The 15,198-nt window shown below is 53.0% G+C and overlaps 1 protein-coding gene across 1 annotated transcript; it reads left to right on the top strand.

Moving 5' to 3' along the window:
- Positions 1 to 1,235: 1,235 nt before the first annotated feature.
- LOC147645469 (maestro heat-like repeat-containing protein family member 7) lies at positions 1,236 to 6,100 on the top strand (the record flags this gene model as incomplete). The annotated part of the gene is made up of 14 exons (XM_086874579.1): positions 1,236 to 1,825; positions 1,925 to 2,083; positions 2,353 to 2,417; positions 2,527 to 2,676; positions 2,866 to 3,014; positions 3,319 to 3,466; positions 3,716 to 3,903; positions 3,993 to 4,130; positions 4,409 to 4,523; positions 4,695 to 4,832; positions 5,046 to 5,222; positions 5,359 to 5,514; positions 5,673 to 5,774; positions 5,998 to 6,100. Coding segments are annotated over exons 1-14 (1,912 nt in total), but the record flags the coding sequence as incomplete, so codon positions are not given.
- Positions 6,101 to 15,198: the final 9,098 nt, after the last annotated feature.

The following is a 15,198-nucleotide window of genomic DNA, read 5'->3' as shown; positions in this document are numbered from 1 at the left end:
GGGAACCCCATTCCTCCCAACCTGAGCTGAGAACATACCCAGCAATTAGTTACATTGAGTATTTTGGCTACTTTGATCTTTAAATTTTCAAAATAATTTTGATGACTAATGCCTTGATTAAACTTCAGAGGTGTTTCTGGCAAACAAAGATCCTGGCTGACTCTCAAGATACAACTTACAGGTGTTGGGGGTTAGGTGTCCTTTATTTTCTATTTAGTTCTGGCTTGCCTGTGGAATTTTTACTCATGACTTGCAGGGAAAACTTAACTGCGGGTACTTGGTGGGTGCTTGAGGAAAGATAAAGAGTTTGGCTGGGCCCAGGGGGGGAAGGGGTCAGGAAAAGGGGAGGTTGGGGACAGTTTGGTGGCTTCTTCAGCTTCGGAGAAGAACACTTTGGGTGCAGAGCTGTTGTGGTGGGGAGAAGGGAATTTCGCCATCACCCAGATGGAGCTGCTGCTTCTTCTCCTTCTTCCCTCTTCATTGGTGGCCTCGCACCCCCTGTCCTGCCGGGACGTGTGGCAGTGCCAGCCATCGCCACGGAGCTGCTGATCCACCTCAGCCACTGGCCCGGGATCTCAGCTCATCCCTGCTGTTCCAGCTGAGTGTTCCTCAGAGCCCTGCAGGAGCACCAGCACTGACTGCCAACCTGAGGGGGTTTGTGAAACAAAGCCTCTCCTCCATCCTTTCCCGTCTCAGCCCAGAAAGCTGTCACGGGGTCCCTGGCTCTGTTTTCTTGCTAATGCTGTAGTTATTGTTGTTTGTTTGCCTGGTTATAAATACTAGTGAAGAACTGTTATTCCTATCCCCAGATCTCTGCCTGAGAGCCCCTTGATTTCAGGATTATCATAATTCGGAGGGAGGGGGTCCACATTTTTCATTCCAAGGGAGGCTCCTGCCCTCCCTAGCAGACACCTGTCTCCAAAAACCGAGACATTTGCATGAGAAAATTTTACAAAGTTTTCAATAAAATTCTTATTGATAAATTTGACTCCATTTCTAACAAGCTGTTCCTAAAGATCCCGTCAGGCTGTCTTAGACACTTTGGGCAAGGGATTCCTTCCAAGCTGGGCCACTTGGGGGGGGATGGGGGCGGCCCCAGGGCGGAGGGCAGGGTGTGCAAGGGCCCTTTGTGACACGCTGCAGCACGGTCACCGTGGGATGGTGGCAACGGGAGCAGATGTCAAAGGGCCCTTTGTGACACGTGCTGACATAGGAGCTGGCGGTGACAGGGCCACGCCACAGTGCTCGGTGCACGCGACGGGTCAGGACGCGCCAGAGCGGTGCTGTGAGGAGCCCCCGCACAGCGCACTCCTTTGTGTCGGACCTGGAGCTTTTCTGAAGCACTATTCCTACAGGTGACCTCGAGGCCAGACCACAGGTCTTGCTGACTTGTGGCCTTCCCGAGGCTTCCTTCTTAAGGTTCTCTTGAGGGCAGACCGTGGGACTTGGTGACCCGGAGCTTTTCCGACGTGTTGCCCATCCCTGCAGTCTCTGCCCTTGAGACCAGACCACAGTCCCTGTCGAGGAGCCTCCTGTCCTTGTGGCAGGAGCCCTCAAGACCCAAGTGCAGGACTCGCTGTCTTGCAGTCTTGCCAGGACTTGAGTCTTGCAGGTGCCTTCCAGGCACGACTGCAGGACTTGCTGACTCCGACCTTTTCCGAGCCATCTCTCCTGCAAGTAGCCAGAAATCCAGTCACTGCCATGGAGCAGCGACCCCCAAGAGTGCCCAAGTTGGCCCGGCTTGAGGAGCAGGAAGAAGAAGGCTCTGAAGCTGTCCTGGCACAGGAGTCTGAAGAGGTGCAGGAGTTCCAGGCACCACAGGAGGGTGAGTTGCAGAGCTCGGCATTAGGGCTAGTGCCTGTTGCCAGCTTGGCCCCATCCCATTCCATGCCATGCCATCCCCTGGTGCTGTTCCTATGGAAAGGATTGGAGAGTCTGGAGGAAGATATGGAGCAGCGACCCCCAAGAGTGCCCAAGCTGGCCTGGGTGGAGGAGGAAGAGGAGGAGGTCGAGGAAGAAGGCCCTGGAGCTGCCCCAGCACCAGAGACCGAAGAGGTGCAGCAGTTGCAGCCGCTGGAGGAGGGTGAGTGGCAGAGCTGGGCCCCAGGGCTGGTGCCTGCGGCCATCTTGGCCCCATCCCATCCCATTGCATCCCATCTCATCCCATCCCACACTGTCCTGTGGACACACACCCATGGACAGCACAAAAAAGGGGCTGGGGATGCCCCCACAGCAGTGGCCGTGCTGCATCCCCTGGGGCATCCCGGGACTGTCCCTGCCTGGGGAACGCAGGGCTGGGCTGTGCTCTCCCGCCTCTCCTGCAGCCCCTCAGCTCTGGCTGCTCTTTGCCAGATGCAGCCATGGACGGCGCACAAGAGCAGGACACCGCCCGTGGCCGCTTCCGCAGAGCAGCGCAGGTACCTGCAGCCATCCCCACCTGCGCTGGACCTGCTGGCACTGCTCAGCCCAGCACCGCACTTGGAGCACTCCATGCAACTTCCCTGCCTTCCTGCCCTTCTCCTACAGTTTCTTTACCAATACATCAAGAGGATTGGCAAGGAAGAGACCAGTCCCATGGACACTGAGATCAAAGCATCCTCAGAGGTCTTGGTAGAACAAAGCAGCGCTGCCCAGCTGGATCTGCTTGTAGAGACGGCTCTTTTCAATCCAGAGCAAGTAAGCAGCCTGTTGCCAACCTTTGATCCTCCAGCAATTGCTTGGCTTTCCCAAGCCACGCCTGCTGCTCACTTGAAGCTTTTGAGGCCATGGCAGCGTGCTGGAAGAGAAGCACTTGTCTGGGGAAGAAGCTGGGCACATTGCTGACTCCCTCTGCTAGCATTCCAAGTCTCCCTGTGCCTTCTCCAGGTGCCCGGCGTGGTGAGGTACATCCACCAGTGGCTCATGGCCAATGAGGCTGCTGAGCACAGGATGGACTGGGCCCTGATGCAAGTGGCCGAGGCAGAGCCTGATGATGTGGCCATCACTCTCCTGCGGGTGGCCCCAACGTGTGACAGGTATGGGGCCCAGCTGCCCCGAGGCCTCAGGGCTCCCCAGCCCATCACCCTGTACAGCCTGGCCCAGGGCTGTGAGCAACACAGACTTCCAGGGCCCTCTGGCTGCTCCCTTTGCCAGCCCTGCTACAAAGTCGGCCAACGAGCCCGCTGCTGTGCTGCCAGCCTGCCCCTCAGGGGCCTGTCCCCACAGGGCTGGGCTGCCTGGCTGCTGCTGCCGCTCAGGGGCAGTGGGCACAGGCAGAGCTGGCGGCCAGCTCAGCTCCCCGCTGCTGCCCAGCCCACGGTGCTGTGTCTGACCCCGCAGAGCTGCTATGGCCATGTGGACGACCATCTTGCTCTCGCCCTGGATTTCAGAGGAAGTGACACCGCTCCTCGTCAATGTGGTGGGGAGCTGGCCGCAGAAAAACCTGGGCACCTCTAATGGGGACAAGACGGCTGTCTTTTCCCTGACTGTGAGTTTCTGGAGCTGGCCTTTGCTCACCGCAAGGCCGGCCGCCTCTCCAGCAGCTCTGTTGCCTCCTTCCCCCACTGCATCTCCCTGCTTCAGGCACTGGCCACAAACCTGGCCTAGGGGCAGCTTTAGGGCCACCAGGCCCGCTGCTCCCCCTGCGTCTCCCCCGGCCTCTCCCTGCCACGCTCAGGCCCTGCCACACGGACGCCCCGGCACTGAGCGCTGTCTCGGGCTGCTTTGTCCTCTGCAGGCAACTCTGGTGATGTGGAAGATCCTCCAGGGGCCCTGTTGCCCACAGATCCTCACAGTCTATTTCCCCCGCCTCTTCGTGCATCTGCTCTTCCAAACGTACTTCAGTACTTTGTATATGACAGAGGACGTCCATACCTTCTGGAAGGAATGCCAGGAGCAACACGGCCTCTCCACCAGCCCCAACAGGTGCTCCATGCCACTCCTCCTGTCCCTGCCACTTCCCGAGCCTCGGAGCCAGCGCTCCCAGCGTCACCTGGGCTTTGCTGTGCACACAGGTTTGCAGTGCAGACCCTGAAGGCCCTGCTCTGCAGTCTCCACTTGGAGCATGTGGTGGTGGCAATGGAACGCAAGCTTGGCTGGGACACGCTGCTCTGTGCTGACACCCACCACTATGCCGTGGGTCTGCTGGCCAGGTGAGCCCCCCTTCTCCCCACAGCCTCCGACATTTGTGCCCCCTGCCCGGGATGCCCCCCACAGTCCCCGTGGCCATGGGCCTGAGGGCCTCGTCACCGAGGGATGGCCAAGGAGACTGCAAAAGGCTGTGAGAGGAGGGTGCCCAGGAGCAGCCACATCTCACGGGCCCACATCCCCTCACAGGGTGCTGGGGCAATAGGACAACTGTGTCCATCAGTCCTGGGAGAGGTTTTTCGCACCCTTGCTGAGACTCTTTGTGCCATTTTCTGCCTTCCAGGGTAATGCGCCGTGCATCCGCCCACTTGTGTAAAGGCATTTTAAGCTACCTGCTTGAGGTGCTCAGCAAACCGTTGCCACTCTGGGATGTCTCTGCCATGGCATTCCTTGTGGAGGTGAGTCTGATGGCCAGCACTACCTTGCTCAGCTCCCTGCCAGCCCTGTCCCCTTGCATAGCCACAGCTGCCTGCGACGGCACCCGCGCCCTGTGCTGCTGCCTGGGCCCAGCCCTGCGCACTTCCAGGCTCCTGCGGCCGGCTCCCCTCTCACTGCCCTGTGCCTTTCAGCTCCTAGATTGCCTGGACTTGAGTGACTGTGGTGACAGCCTAATGGACATCTTGTATAAGTACCTGTGGTACAATTCCACAGACATGCATCACCAGGTGCTCAGGGCTCTCCTCCTGCTAAGGGACCGTCCCTCCATGGTGAGAAGGGGGCAGCAGCTGAAGCCGTGTGGGCAGCATGAGGCTGGGCAATGCTGTCACTTGGCCTTGGCTGGCCTTTGCCTTGGGCGCTGAGGCAGCTCCTCCCAGCTCTCCTGCCTCCTGCTTCAGCTGCCCGATTGCTTTGGGAAAGGGCTTTGGCCTCTGGGCCCTGCAGCAGCTGCCCGGGCTTTCACACCCTTGTGTTCTGCACAGGCCGAAAGAATTCAGAGCCTGACAGGAAGACTAGTGCACCTCCTGTGGGACTTGGACAGTGACGTGGCCAGGATGAGCATTGCTCTCCTGAGCTATATTTTCACGGATGAAGACACCCCAATATCCTGGCGCAGGGCCCTGCAGCTGGCTGAGCCGCTCCTGAAACTCCTGGACAATGTAAGGCTCTGTGCCCCAGCCACGGCCACTGCCTGCTGCCCGGACACTTTGTGCCCTGTGCATTTGCAGGCCTGCGCCAATGTGGGCCACAAGAAGCCAATGATGAGGTCATTTTTCCTTCCTTCCTTTCATACAGCCTGATAGCCAGGTGCAGCTGCTCTCCATGTCTCTCCTTCGAAGAGTGATGTCTTCGGCAGAAGAAGAAGGAAGAAAGCCCCTGAAGGAACGAGTGTACCAGAGCCTGCTCCCACTCTTTTTCCACTGCCAAGATGAGAATCGGCATGTGGCAGAGGTGAGGACTCCTGGGCTGCTGCTGCGCCTTGGCAGGGGGCTCAGCTGCCTCCTGCCCTGACGCAGGCTTGCAGGCTGCAGCCTCCTCCAGCCCTTGGCACTGGGACACTCCTGTGCCCTGGCTTGTGGGGCCATTTGCGGCTCTCTGCTGCTCCCCAGGCCTCTCGGACAACGCTCCTTCGCGCGGCTGGCTTTCTGAAGAGGCCAGACCTGGAAAAACCTGTGAGGAAGGAGAAACTGTGGAAGTTTGCCAAGCTCGTGGTAAGGGCAGTCTGCAAGTGCCAGCCTCAGACTAGAGAAGCCCCCTGGCCCCGGTGCTCAGTGTGTGGGGCTGGCAGCTGTGCCCCTGCCCACTGCTGCACCCGGGGGCCGCACGGCTTCTCAGGGCTGGCCGGGCACGGGAGGCCGGGACTGGCCGCAGGCTGCAGCGCCCGGCCGAGGGGCAGAGCCCGCGCCAACCCTTCCCTCCTGCCGCTTTCTCCAGCTGGCCGACCACAGGATCCCCTTGGCCGAGCACCTGCGCCGGGCCCTGCAGTACCTGCAGGACCCACAGGAGACCCTGCGAGCGGCGGCCATCAGGGTCATCGGTGAGTCCCGAGCCCGGGCTCCCTCCCCGCCCCGCCGCAGCTCGGCCCCAGCCCCGGCTGCTGCGCCGGCAGCGGCACCCGGGCCCGGCGCCCTGGAGCCCCGGCTGCCCTCGGGGCTGCTGCTGCCGGCCTCTGGCAGCCGTGCCCTTGGGCTGAGTCAGGGTGCGGCAAGGGCCCGGGCTGAGCCCTGCCGGGGCAGGAGGCCGTGTGGCCACAGGGCTGGCAGCGTCGCTGGCAGGGATCTGTGCTGCTGGGACCCTGACAGGCTCTGTGTTCTCAGGGATGGCCGGAGAGCAGCTGAGGGGGCAGCAGGCAGAGCTCCAGGTGTTGTGCAGAGGTGAGCCAGGACAGCGGGCTGACAGTGTTGGCTGTCGGGGGCAGCTGCAAGCCCTGGCCAGGCTGTGGAGGGCTCTGCTCCCTGTCCCGATGAGGGGCGGCGTGGGCAGAGCACAGTGAGATTTCAGGGCCACGTGGGGCATTTGTGGCCAGCAGCTTTGGGCTGACCCCCTTGGTCCCTGCTCCCTCCTGGCCAAGGCAAGAGCCGGCTGGCATGGCCCTGGCAGGGGGCTCTCGCTGGGCCCCCACAGCTCTGGGGTGTGACCGTGGCTCTGTTCGTCTCTCTTGCAGCCCTCGAACGCCTGACGGAGGACAGAAGCGGTGCCGTGTCAGACCTGGCACTTGAGACGCTGTATGTCCTCCGGGCCATCCAGAGTGCCCGATATTCCATCCTGCAGAGGATGCAAGACCAAATCCTCAGGGCATGGAGGACACGGCCTCGTCTGTCGGGCTTGGGCTGGCTGCGCTGCTGGAGATGTGCTCAGAGATGATTTGGGACGTTCTGTTTGTTGGGCCACCTGGGCAAGACAGGATTTTTAATTTCATAAGAATTGTTTTCTTCTGTTTTTTTCTTTTTAGTATATAAATAATATAGGATATGTTAGGGCTGAGAGGCTCTATCTTCTGGGGCCACATGGGCCATCTGTTATTTTTTTTTTCATAGAGATTGTTCTTTTCTTCGTTTCGTTTCCATCTAGTATGTAAATAATATAGGATATGTTATAAACCACAAGAGTCCCAAGACCTTTCTTTTGCTGCCCAGGGTGTGAGTGGCATAGGGGAAGAGAGGGAAAAGGGTTCTTGTGTTCAGCAACCTGCCGGGGCGTGCAGTGGCGCAGGGGAAATGGCCAGAAGCCCCTTGGCCTTTGGTGGTTGTGCTGAAGCCACAAGCCCTGTGGCAGGCAGGAAGCGCCATCTGTGTCCTGCTGCCCGTGTGTTGCTGCCGTGATGGCTGAGGAGCTGCTGGAGCTCCTGTGGGGCTGCGGCGCTGCTGCCGGGCCAGGCTGGGGGAACCCCTGAGGGCACGGGGTGCTGGGCGGCCGTGAAGGGATGAGGGGCTGCAGAGGCCCAGACGGGACAAGGCAGTGGGAAGGCACGAGGGGGATATGTGAGGGAGTGGGTGGCAGGATGTTCCAAGGGGACAGAAGGCCCTGGAGGAGCCGGGGTGGTGGGAAGCCCTGAGGAATTGGGTGTCAGAGGCCATAAGCAGCCCCCGGGCAGCCGCCTGGTCCCTGACACCCGGCTGCTCCGGTGCTGCCCCAAAATGTCCCCCAGGCCTGCAGCAGAAGGCCTGGAGGCTGGGACACCACCCCAGCGGGAGGGTGGGGACAGCCCGAGGTGCCCAGGCTGGGCTGGCTGGGGACATGGAGGGCAGGGGGTGCTGCCAGGCCACGGCCACTGGGTGCCTCCAGGAAGGGGCAGTGGGCAGAGGCAGGGCTGGCGGCCAGCCCGGGCCCTCGCGGCTGCCCAGGCCACGCTGCTGTGACCGAGGCCCCCCTGACACAGAGCTCGGGGCCCACAGAACTGCTTCCACCATGGGGAGGGTGGCGATGTCTCCTCCAGCAGGGCTGCCCAGTGGCTGCTGCCCAAGCGGCTCTGGAGCCCACAGAAACAGCAGCAGAGTGTGCCCAGGAACAGCAGCAGCCCCAACGTCGGCACCTGCGCACTGAGGCGTCCGCAGCAGCCGGGTGCCAAACAGGGGGAGGCTGTGGGCACAATTGCCTTTGCTTTGGCAAAAGGCTTCAGCAGAGTTGGCCACAATGGCTTTCTCTTCACTTGCAGCCTCACAGCAACACTTGCCAGCTTCAGCTGCAGCCTGTGCCCGTGACTGACTTGGATGGCCGTGCTTGAGGGCGAGCTCGCCTTCCACACTCAGGTGTCCCAAGGCAGCGGCATTGGCACCATCCTGAGAAAGAGAGAGAGAGAGAGAGAGAGAGAGAGAGAGAGAGAGAGAGAGACAGAAGGAGAGAGAGAGAGAGAGAGAGACAGAAGGAGAGAGAGAGAGTGAGTCTGATGGGGCAGGAGCCCTTTGCTGCAGCTGCCCTCCCTCTCATCTGTCCAGGCACCTTAAAGACACATGAAACCAAATCCTGGACTTGCTTGGAACAAAGGAAGAAGCAGCATGCGCTGAAAAAAAGCAGGGACTTACACGGCTCAGTGTTGCTCTCCACTTGGGCAATCCCAGAATCCCTGAGCACTTGGTGTTGCAAAGTAGCATCAACATCATCCAGTCTCCAGCCACCCTGCCATGGGCACAGGTGGTATGCAGGCACAAGGTGTCACTAGAACTGGGAGAACACTTTTCCATGTTGACCTTTTCCTCTCCTGGATTTCAAGCAAAGATGAAAGAATCATCTGGTGAATGACAGGTGAATAGTGTAGCTCACAGAACTAGGAGTAGGAGTCTCCAGTGGCCCATGGTGTGTCCATTCAACCCTTGTTAGATTGTCCAGTTGGAGCTCAGCGCGGTGCAGCCCGGGCACTGGCACCAGGCTGGTCCATTTCAGCATCCCAAAGCCTTGGTGGCTCCCTGTGCACCCATTGTCTCCTGAATCCATTCTTGAATTCCCAGTTACTGCTGTGCCGGACATGAGAACACAGGAACAGCTTGTTTGGCTCATTCTTGCCTTTGCTGCTCCTGCCTAAGGGAATCACCAGGACTATATGCTGATGGAATGGGATCGCTGAACAGCAGGGACTTTGTCTGTAGTGTCTAAAACTAAAACCTTGTCTGACTGTTCAGACACTCTAAAATCCAGGGTGAGAATGACAGCTTTGGTATGGAAGAATCCTAGAAATCTTGACTTGTGATTTTTCTAGTCAAGGCTTTTAATTCCAATGTGGAAACTACAAAAATATTCAAACTTGTTTTCATTGGCAACCCCTTTGAAATGGCATCAGCAGACCTCCAGGGGACAGGGTATGACAGTGGGGACAGTACTTGGCAGCTCATGGCTTCAGATGTGGGAGGTAAATATTTTGCCTAGGTACACATTTAAGTTCAAGTTTTCCCAGGGTTTGGATTGACTCGTCATTGCAGGTAACTTTAATCAATGCAAAAGGATGTAAAAGCAGAGTTTCTGGAGAATGTGCACTAGGGAGGAAATAGGGAGAAAACCTTGAACACAGCCAGCAGGCTCTGGAAAAATTTATAAAAGTTACAGTTAAAAACAGGTGTAGCTCTGTGACTGTTTAGGCAGGACTCTTTGTATCTGGAGGTGATCGTAAAACATTTTAAAATCTTAGGAAATTCGGGAACTCAGAAAGAAAGTTAGGCTTGACAAGCCCTGGGAAAAGTAGGCCCTGGAAATGTTAGGCCTTGTGCTTGCTAAAGATCATGTGAAACTGCACCTGTGTAATCAATATATGATAAATGATAGAATTGTTAGATGTGATTAGATATAATTATTGTTTAAAGAACATGAGGAACAATGTTAGGGGGTTGAGAGGGGAACACGAGAAATCCATGCTTGGGTAAAAACAATGCATACAATAGAACAATGTAAGCTTAATAATTAATATCTAAGTTGTATAACGATAGAGTATAAAACATGTTCAACTCAAAACCAAGATGGGTCCGATTTTGATCTCTGACACCCAGAGCTCTTCAATAAAGCACCTTCATATAATCATTCTGTGATGATGTGTGTTCCTGAATGCTAACAATTTCATCAGATTTTCCTGGAATTTTGTGGGATTTTGTGAAATTTTGTGGACATTTTTGGATATGTTGTGGATGTTGCTGGAATTTGGTAGAATTTTGAGAAGTTATAGGGAATGTTGTGGGATTTTTCTGGAATTTTTTGAGGCTTTTCCAGAATTTTGTGGGATATTGAGGAGATTTTGTGGGATGTTTCTGGAATTTTGTGGGATTTTTGTGGGATTTGGAGGAGACTTGAAGAATTTTGAGGGATTTTTCTTGGATTTAGTGGGAAATGGTGGAGATTTAGTAAGCTTTTGCAGGAAGTTATTTTTCTTAGTGACCCAACGACCCAACACCTGTGTGCTGCACTACGGTATTTTCTATCTAATCACCTCCTACTACCCAAAAACCCCTAGGAGAAGAACATGAAGAAGAAAGAAGAAGGACAAGAGAAAAAAACCCTAAATCCTCCATCTTGTCTCTTGTTCTCTAAACTACTTTTTCACCCCGTGATTTAGAAAACTTTCTAATCTACACACTCACACTTTTCCTATCTAACTTTAACATTTGTTTTCATGTATCACCATGAAAACATGCTCATGAATTTCGTATTATATGAAATTCAGTGTTTCTTTGAATCCTAGAACTAAATATTAAAAACAAGGGGACACACTCAGACTCCAACATGTTATCTACCTTTGACTGATCCAAGGAGCTATTAATCATAATGCTGCCTTAATTAATAGGATTAGTCACCCAAGTCTCAGGCTAGATAGTGAAGACACAGGCAAGCAGCTTAGCAGAAGGTTTTCTAGGAACATAAAGAAGGAATCCAGGACATTGTCCTGTATTTTCCTTTAAAACAGCTCTGAGAAATCCCCAGGATACTCATGTTAGGAGAAAAGTCCTACATGATTTACATGACCCTGCTGAGCTTCCGAGATCAGGCGGGTTCGGGCGCTCTCAGGGCGCTCTGGCCGTAGGCGCTGCTTCCCCTCTCAGGAGCGCTCACCTTCCTGCCGTGCCCCGCAGCCTCACCAACACAGCCCAGACACGCAGAGCACACAGCCCGGCCACCAGGGCTGCCTATGGCCACAGCGGACTCGGAGCCACAGCCAGCAGCACACAGGCCACACAAAGCACAAAACCCACACCAGGCCAGGCACACAAGGCACACAAAGCACACCAGCCACCTGTGCCCACAAGCTCCTGCCCCTCGCCAAGGCTGCCCAAGGAAAACAAGGCACCTGCCGGGACCTGTGCTACTGTTCAAAGTTATTAGTCTCTGCCATATAACAGGAATAGATGGTCCAAAATTAAATGGCCTCAATGTCACCAGGAGTTCTTCACACAGTGCAGGTGTGACATTTGAAAGCAGACAGACTACAGTCCTTTTTTTCTGTGTAACTTCTGGCTGCAAGTCTGTGGCCATAGGGAGATGCCACAACGTGTCATTTAAAAATCATCATTTTTAAAAGCCCAAACAACCAACCACAGCTTCATCTTTCTTGGAGGACTTCATCAGTTTATTCCATAACAGGAGCACAATCTAACCAAGAGAATACAGAACTGTCATTCCAAATACATGGGCTATGCCCCTTCCACTTGGGCTAAGGGGCTGGATTTCCATCAGTGACCACAAGCCAGGACTTTCAACAGTGTTTGCTGCCTTTTTCTCTAAGGCATCATTTGGGATATTTTATGGCCTTTAATTAAATGCAAAAAAATGCTATCTTTTCAAATACTTTGTAAGGAACTGAAAAGACAAACTTTCCACAGCCAAACAAAAATAGTGTGTATGTCTCTAGATGCATATATGGAGGTGGAAAAAGACAAGAGGATGGAAGGTAAGAAAAAATAGGATTTTTTCTTAATAGGATTTTTCTTAAAATAGGATTTTTCGTCTGGGACTGGGGGGAGGAGAGGAGGGAGGGGCAGGAATGGGACAGTGCTCCAGGGTCTGTGGCAAACAGTAAAGAAAAATATGGAGAGGTGTCAGAGAAGTAGAGGTGTCAGAAAATTAAAGGTGTCTCCAATAACATAACTATTTGAATTTTAAGATGGAGTGTCTGTAGGCAGCTAAGTAGGGAGATGACAAGGATGGGAGTGTGAAAGAGTTAAGGATCAAAGGAATTGCTCAGGATGGATCTATCTGTGAATAGCACTAACACAAGTTTGCTGCCATTTTAAGCACCAAGTGCTCCACTCAGCCATACTTTGAGATCAAGTTCCTGTAAAAGTATATATTTAAGTTACGTATGAGGGCATTTCTTCACACAGGAACAATTTGAGCTATTCCTGCAAAGGCAGGCAGCTCAATATTTGAGATATAGAGTGGTTCTGCAAGGAGATCTGTTTTCTTAGACTGATGGACTTGGAATACAAATATGAGTCTGATGTTTCTTGTGACACCCATGTCGGGAAGTTTACAGTAACCCTGAGGTGATGGCCCTGCTTCAAATTCATGCATTATGTCAATGAAGAACTGTGCACGGACTGGAAAAGCTGCTTAGCCGTATTTTCCCAGGAGACTGAGCTGTGTGAAATCATCTAAGATGAGTGTTTCATGGGGCTTTCCATTTCTGTTCCTGTTGGGAAGGCAGATTGCCTCAGTGAGCTGAGCAGTGAGTCATGAAGGTCACACAACAAAAAAAAGTAGAAAAAACTATTTCAGTTGGAAGAGTCCTACACCAGTCATAGAATGACAGAATCATAGAATGGCTTGGGTTGGAAGGGACTTTGAAGATCATCTAGTTCCAATCACGCTGCCACGGGCAGGGACACCTTCCTCTAGAGCAGGTTACTCCAAGCCTTGTCCAGCCTGCTCTTGAACACTTTCAGGCACGGAGCACCCACGGCTTCTCTGGGCAACCTGTTCCAGTGCCTCACCAGCCTCACCCTAAAGAATTTCTAACATTTCATCTAAATGTACTTTCTTTTGGTTTCAAGCCATTTCCCCTTATCCTATCACTACATGTCCTTTAAAAGTCTCTCCAGCTTTCTTGGAGCCCCCCTTTAAGGTGCTTTAAGGTTGCCCCAGAGCCTTCTGTTCTCCAGGCTGAACAAACCAAACTCTCTCAGCTTGTCATCGTAGGAGAGGTATTCCAGCCCTCTGATCCTATCCATGGTCTCCAGCAGTCCCATGGCCTCCTTCAGCTGCTTGAATCAATTCAGGGCTGAGCAAAATGTTAAGAATGTTATTCAGCTCATTGTCTAAGTACCTCTCAAACAGACAGGCTTGGAACCATCAATCATCTCTTTAGGAAGCCTGTTAGGAAGTGTTTGACCCATGTCTATTGATAAAAATGCTTGCTAAACCTCATCTAGCTCAGTTTGGAACCATTCCCATCTGTCTTATCACTGGATACCGGGGAGAAGAGATCAGCACCTTGCCTTCCTCAGGTGTTTGGAGAGAGCAAAGAGTTTGCTGCTCAGCCTCATTTCCCCCAGCTGCCAGCACTGCTGGGTAATTCCCCCTTTTGACCAATTAATGATGCTGTGTTTCATTTGCCCCAGCATGACGTTCCCTGGGGGCACACTGCTGACTCCTCTTTAGCCAACACCCCCAGATCCTTTTCTGTAGGGCTGCTCTCCCCCCACTTCTGTCCAAACCTATACTTGTGTCCAGCTTGACTTTTTTTCTTAGTGTTGACCTCTACAATTCTGTATCACCAGCAGACTCTGCTGATTATGTCCTCACATGCTTCTGCTAAATTTATTTGGCCCATCTCAGCTTTTATCCGTGTATCTACTTGTCCAAATTAGAGGATACATATGAAAATATTTCCCAGCCTTGTTTGTGCATTTCTCACGGTCAAGTACATCCATTGCTTTGAATTGAAGAAGTATTTCAATAGGTGAATGAAAACTATCAGCATTATACAAGGCAAGGTAGAAATGCAAATTAGAGGGAGAAGTTGGTTTTAAAGACACAAGCGATTAGGGCCAGTCACATCGGTTAGTTTTGATTGCAAGGCCACAACTTAGACCTAGTGCTTGGGATTTTCCACAGAAGCATTCAGTCTGGCTTTGATGACATTGAGTTATGAGGCATCTACTCTTTTCTTCATGTTTTGATTTACTGGCCATTCACTCCACATTAAAAAAAAAAAAAAACATAATAAAAAGTTTGATAAGTATTTTCTCCTGAATTTTTGCATCTTTTGTACCCATAGTATTGTTTGCTGCTAGATGAAACAGTTATTTCATATCCTATACTTTTACCCTGAGAAGGCAGTTAGAAACTATGATCAAATAACCCCTCAGTCCTCTTTTTGATATTGATCTCTAAAAGATCTATTTAAAGAGTAAAACTGGGGGGGAGAGGGCAGTGATCATTTTACTTGCATGCTCCTGTAATTACTGATGCCATGGGAAAGATATTTATTACAACAATATGTCTGGAACTGTACAACATACAGAGAAATGTGTGCTCTCCAAATTTACTTGGATTATCTCAAGGTTTTTCCTAAGACTGCATTTATCTTGCATTGCCTTGACTGTCAATGCATCTTTGCTTTTATGTTCTTAGAGGAGCAAGAATGAAGACACTCTGAAATGGTATTAGAATTCCAACCGGGATTTCTTCCAGTGCTGTTCAGCATAAGTAATTGAAACCCAATATTGTATTTTTATATACTCTGGAGCATTTCTTCCAAGGGGCAAAATTCTACTCACTTACTGTTGTGTAGGTTATAAATGACATTCTGCATTTCTCCGGATCCATTCTTTTAGCCTGGGATTGAGATTTTCTGAGGTGGAACAAGCCCTTTGGAGTTGGGATTGAGCCCTTTTGGGGTCAAATGGAGCTGTTTTGCGTGGGATTGAGTTGTTTTGAGGTGACAGATGGATCCCTCCTGGCTTTTGGAGTGCAAAGAGATGGAGATGAGAAGCAAACTGCGGCCAAAGGAGAAGGATTAGCAGCCAGGTGTATTGCCAAGGTGGATCCCAGGGAATGTGCCCAAGGTGGCTCCTCCAGTGGGGGATGGAGCTGCAGCAGCGCACGAAGCTCTTCCCGCACTCGGGGCACTCGCAGGGCTTCCCTTCCGTTGGTGTCGGGTCAAGTGAGAGCTCTGTGAGAAGCTCTTCCCACACTGGGAACACTCGTGGGGCCTCTCCC

The sequence above is a fragment of the Cyanistes caeruleus genome, unplaced genomic scaffold, assembly GCF_971803275.1.
Source record: "Cyanistes caeruleus unplaced genomic scaffold, bCyaCae1.hap1.1 HAP1_SCAFFOLD_272, whole genome shotgun sequence".
Classification (NCBI taxonomy): domain Eukaryota; kingdom Metazoa; phylum Chordata; class Aves; order Passeriformes; family Paridae; genus Cyanistes; species Cyanistes caeruleus.
This window is presented reverse-complemented; position numbering and strand designations above follow the sequence as displayed.